Here is a 5486-nt window from a genome sequence, read left to right as displayed (position 1 = left end):
TAGCATGTTTTAGTTTGCAGATAAATTAGAGACAAAACTGAAGATTTCTAAGAATTTGTGATCAAAAACACAAGCAAACAGTAGAAATAATAACTCATCAAACTATCATTTTTATTTATTTATTTATTTAAAAATTTTTTATTTTAAAGATGTGGGGTACAATTCAGGGCAGACTATCATTTTAGCTAGCTTCTCAGTCCCTGGCAGATACAGCGCCTGCACCCCCTCAAGTGCCCTCAGACTATCATTTTAAAAATTCCTTAAGTACTAAGGCAACTAAGATGCAACCTACAATTTTTTAAACTCCACTAATTATAATACATATTTTGATTAATCATAATACACATAATATTGGAGGAAAGATGCATTGCATTTAATATCTTAACACAATTTCTTGTGTCAGTTATTTGTCTTAGATAAAACTGTAATATTTACCTCCATTGAAAAACTTTATTTGAACTGCTATTAAGTTATACTATTAGGTGACTCTATCAGTCGTCTAATTCCATGTTTTTTAAAAACTCCCCCAGGACTTACTGGCTGAAAACAAAGCAGTACATTTAGCACCCATTTCTGTGATTTGGCAATTTGAGGTGGATTTGTAGGAGCAATTTTTTTTTTTTTTTGTCTCTACTGAGCTCATGCATACGTCTGTGTATTCTTAGCTGGTGTTATATGTTCCCACAATATTCATATGTTGAAATCTTTACCTCAATGTGATGATATTAGTAGATAAATCCTTGGAAGGTGATCAGGTTATGAGAGTGGATCCTTCGTGAATGGGATTAGTGCCCTTAAAAAAGAGAGCCCAGAAAGTTCTCTCACTTTTTGTAACATGAAGGCACAGAAGTTGGCAGTCTGCAACCCAGAAGAGAGCTCTCACCAGAACTCAACCAGGCTGGCACACTGACTCTGGACTTCTAGTCTTCAGAACTATGAGAAATAAATTTCTGTTGTTCATAAACCACCAAGACTCTAGTTATAGTAGCCCAAACTAACTAAGAAAGCTAGGGTTTTATTTCTGTTCCTGGCAGTCTCTTGTCTTCTTACTATCTAGCCTGGGTTATTCAAATGGTGACTAGACAGTCTGGAGCAGAACACGCAAGATGCCTTGAGTGCTTCCTTGGGACTAGCACACCACCATTTTCAACACATCTGTATGGCCAAAAAAGTCACCACCCTGCCCAGAAACTAACAGCCTTTAAGTAGATTCCAAGTCTATGTCTTGTTGGAAGGAGCTGTAGACATATTGAGAAGCATATGACTATAGGAAACAGTGAGATATGGCCATGAGTTTTAGAATATAGCAGGTATAACTGAACTAATGGCAATTTAAGTCTGGAAATATTTTCAATGCTATATTTGAATGTTAGAAAATAAAATAGAAAAATAAAAATCAGACTATGATCAACATAGATATGAATGAACTACAAAGAAAATACACAGAAAGTGAAAGCTTTTTAGTATAGAATGCCAACCATCAAATAGGATTATAGTCTAAAATAATTGTAAGATTTGTTTGGTATATTAGCCTTAATTTTTCCACATTATTTGTAAGCAATAAAACAGGTGACCTAATGTAGTGCGTAACGTTACACTACAGGTGTGTAATACATTTTTTTGTCTGAAAAAAATTTTTAGGAAAGAAAAAAGTTGAGTCTTTATTCGGTTTTTAAAGAGGAGTCACTGCAGATTTTAGTCCAGGATAGTAACAAGTTCATACTTGAAATATACAGTAGTTCCCTCTTATGCACAGCTTTGTTTTCGGCAGTTTCAGTTTACAATCAACCATTGTCCAAAAATATTAAATAGAAAATTCCAGAAATAAAAAATTTATGAGTTTTAAGTTGCATGCTGTTCTGATGAGCCTGATGAAATCTCAAACCATCGCATCTGGTAGTGACATGTATCCACACTGAATACACAATCTCCCATTAGACTTTTAGTAGCTCGCTTGATTATCTTCTTGCATCATCACAAAAAGAAGGGTGAGTACATACAATAAAACATTTTAAGAGATATCACGTTCACATAGTTTTATTACATTATATTGTTCTATTTTATTACTTGTTCATCTCTTACTGTGCCTGATGCATAAATTAAACTTTATTCAGGATATGTGTGGACAAGGAAGAACATGATATATTATATTGGGTTCAGTAGTATCTGTGGTTCCAGGCATCCACTTGAAATGTATCCCCACCACATAAGAAGGGGACTACCATATCTTTCACCTCAATTTTTAAATATAACGATGACAGGGAGCAATCTAACCAGGAGACTTCTTTGACATTATACAGGTATTGTTTTCTTTCCTATAATGCCATTCATTTCCAGAACTCCCTGCTACCTAGCAAGACTCGACTCAGTCATCAATCACTTCCTTTTAGAAAATGTACCCACTACCCATATCACTCTACAGTTGGCTGTATGGTCAATACTGTATGGCAATTCTTTGTTTCCTCCATTGGACCGTTACTGCTTGCAGGAGCAAGAATGGGCTTCATCTTACTCTTCATCCTAAAGGGATGTCACTGACATACAGTAACGCATCCCACAAGTGTTTCATGAATCAACAGGAGGTGCAAGGGCCGGTGGAACAATTTACACATATGTAAGACTATAAGATATATAAGGCCAAACTGTTGTGACACCGTTTTCAGAAGTCAGCTGGCTATTATGCAAAAATCATACAGAAGCACATAGGAAAAATTCATTCATGCATTCATTCCCCAACTCCCACACGCCCAGGAAACAACTTCACTTTACGGCTAGCCTCAACAGTCCCGCCACAGCTGCCGTAAAAGGGAAAGAAGCCCTTGCTGGAGATGAGGCTTCCGGCTTTGCGGCACCGACGGGGCGGGAAAAATGTCCAACTGTCGGTTGGAGGGAGGGTTCTCGCCCCGCCCCCTAGGACCGCACTTCCGCGCTTCCGGGAGGCGGGATCCTGGCTCTGGCACTCAGCGCTGGGCGCCGGTTAAGACCTCTGTCTCCGTCGCCGGTGCCATGGAGGCGGCAGTGGAGACAGAAATTGAAAATGAGGACGGCGACAGCAGCTGCGGGGATGTATGCTTCATGGACAAAGGCCTGCGGAGGTAAAGGGCGCTCCGCAGCCAGGAGCGGCCCGCACAGCACACCCTCCTCCGCTCCCCAGGGCTGGGACCGGGGGCGGTGGGCGGCTGCTGGGGGGCGGAGGCCCAAGGCTGTTTTGCCGACACCTTACACGCGCGCAGTCTGACTTTCGACCGCCCTGCTCCTCCAGGACTGCTTTGCCCAAGTGCTAGGTTGAAGGAGTTCTGCATCCCTTGACGTCTGGCCCGTGTATCACGCGGCTCTGCTTAGCCTTGAAACGGCGCCACGACCTTGTTGTCCAACAGTCTCTGGCCGCTCTTCCCTTCTGCTGGCCTTTTCATTCTTTCCTGGTGGTGGTTCCTGTTAATTGTTGGTCTTCTCGTGTTCTCTCTTGTCTCTCCTCTGCCTTTTCTATTACCCTGTTACCCTGAACAAAACCCTGTTTCTTCTTTTACTCTGGCAGCGTAGTCTGTCACCTGTGGAGCGAACATTCGCTGTTTCTCGTTGATTTTGCCTCAGTTCTTTTCCCCTCCATTTTAATTTCTCCTCCCTTACAGAGCTCTTTGATGCATGTATTCATAATACTTTTTGAAAGTACTAAACTTATCTTTAGATCGCCGTTTCCCTCTCATGCAGCGCAAACGTGTGCTTGACACATGAGGCTCTCGGTTCTGCGTTATTGATTGGTCCAGGCCTGCTTCTTCAGTCTCTTTATTCTCGACTCTGACCATTTATCCTCGATGGGTAGCCGTGTTGCGCTGCAGGCAGTTCCATAGTAGGCTTCTTTGTGCCTTTGCCCACCCACGTTCCTTGGTAGAGTGTCCTCCTCTTGCTAACCTTGCTACTGATGACTAAGTATCTTGTTCTGGATTCTGATCCAAAATTTGCCAGTGACCCCAAGATGTTTTTCAAAGGAATATTTACATTAGTAATAATAGTTGCCACTTACCAAAGACGGTCTGTGTGTGCATGTTATATATGTTACCACTAATCCTCACAGCAATTTTGCAGGGTAATAATTTTCCACATTTTACAAGTTGATGAACTGAGACTTCGAATCCAAATAATTTGCCTAAATTTATACAGTTGGTGAACAATTAGTTTGGATCCAAACCTATTTCTGTCTAACTTCACTGTCTGCTTTTTCTTTTTCTTTTCTTAAACAGACACACGTCACCATGCCTGATTTTTTTTTTTTTTAATTTTTCTGTGGAGGTGAGAAAAATGTTTGTGTTACTCAGGCTGGTCAAACACCTGGCTTCAAGCACTCCTCCTTCCTCGACCTCCCATAGTGGTGGGATTACTGGCATGAGCCACCATGCCAGGCCCAATTTCCCTATCTGCTTACTGCCCCACATTGTCTGCACAATATTAATTTAAAGAAACTGAAATGTGTCAGAAAGTAAATGACTGTCAATAAGAGCATGTGTTAATTGCGTGAGGTCTGGCACTAAGTAAGAAGTCAGAAAAATGACAGAAGCAGGGTATTTAGGAAATGCTTCAGTCACATTTAGAGGTTGCTAGTTTGAAATGTACAAAATCTTCCGAGCTGCCAGAGTTAGATTTCCTACAGTTTTGTAATAGCTGCTACAGAACCTACAAGAGATGTTCATGATATTGTGTATTCCTATTCCTTACTGTACCTCCCACCCAGCAATTCTAAACTACGTGCACTACAGTTTGTGTTCCTGGAACCACTATCTTCAGAGGAGGTTTCTATTATAAATAGTGATCAAAGGAGTGAAGGTATGAGTTCTATTTAGCAGAGGTGCATTCTGGCTTTCAACAAGGGAGGACAGAGACTTTTTCATTAGAAAGTGCAATAACTAGTGATTTATTTGAAAGTCAACTACATTGTGGATTAAATAGTCATTGCAGATAGTGAAGAAGATAAGGTTATAAACTTCAGAATGAGGTCTGAATTTATACCTGGATTCTGTTAACATAATAACTGCAAGAACTTGCACAAGATATTTAATTAACATAAACTTCAGTATCCTTATGATACCTACTGCTTAGAGTTATTGTGAGCATTAAATGAGGTAAGGAAACTGAGGCTTAACAAAGAGTAAGTCATTTGCTTAATAACAGCAAAAAAGTTCAGATGTGAAGTAGGATAGTAGGATTCTAGAGCCTTTACAGTTATTGACTAGTTTTCAATACATCTTCATTATGTATATACTAGTGACTTTTTGCATAGAAGTTAGAAATGCCCACAGTAGCTGGGCTCGATGGCTCAGCCTGTAATCCCACACCTTGGGAGGCTGAGGTGAGTGGATTGCCTGAGCCCGCGGGTTCAAGACCTGCCTGGGCTACTTGGTGAGGCCTCATCTCTACAATTAAAAAAAGAAAATATTAGCCAGGTGTGGTAGCACGTGCCTGTAGTTCCAGCTACTTGGAAGGCTGAGGCGGAA

The 5486-nt window shown here is 40.7% G+C and overlaps 1 protein-coding gene across 2 annotated transcripts in view; it reads left to right on the top strand.

Moving 5' to 3' along the window:
- The first annotated feature begins 2927 nt into the window (after nucleotides 1–2927).
- Nucleotides 2928–5486, top strand: part of LRRCC1 (leucine rich repeat and coiled-coil centrosomal protein 1) — a 32969-nt gene continuing 30410 nt past the window's right edge. The window contains exon 1 of one of the 2 annotated variants that reach the window (XM_008065224.2): nucleotides 2928–3095. In XM_008065224.2, coding sequence (XP_008063415.1) covers nucleotides 3007–3095 — 89 coding nt within the window. In that variant the 5' untranslated portion in view covers nucleotides 2928–3006. The remainder of the gene's footprint in view (nucleotides 3096–5486) is intronic. The other variant, XM_021716128.1, reaches the window with a different exon arrangement.

Source organism: Carlito syrichta, unplaced genomic scaffold, assembly GCF_000164805.1.
Source record: "Carlito syrichta isolate Samal-C Ts95f unplaced genomic scaffold, Tarsius_syrichta-2.0.1 Scaffold308192, whole genome shotgun sequence".
Lineage (NCBI taxonomy): Eukaryota > Metazoa > Chordata > Mammalia > Primates > Tarsiidae > Carlito > Carlito syrichta.
This window is presented reverse-complemented; position numbering and strand designations above follow the sequence as displayed.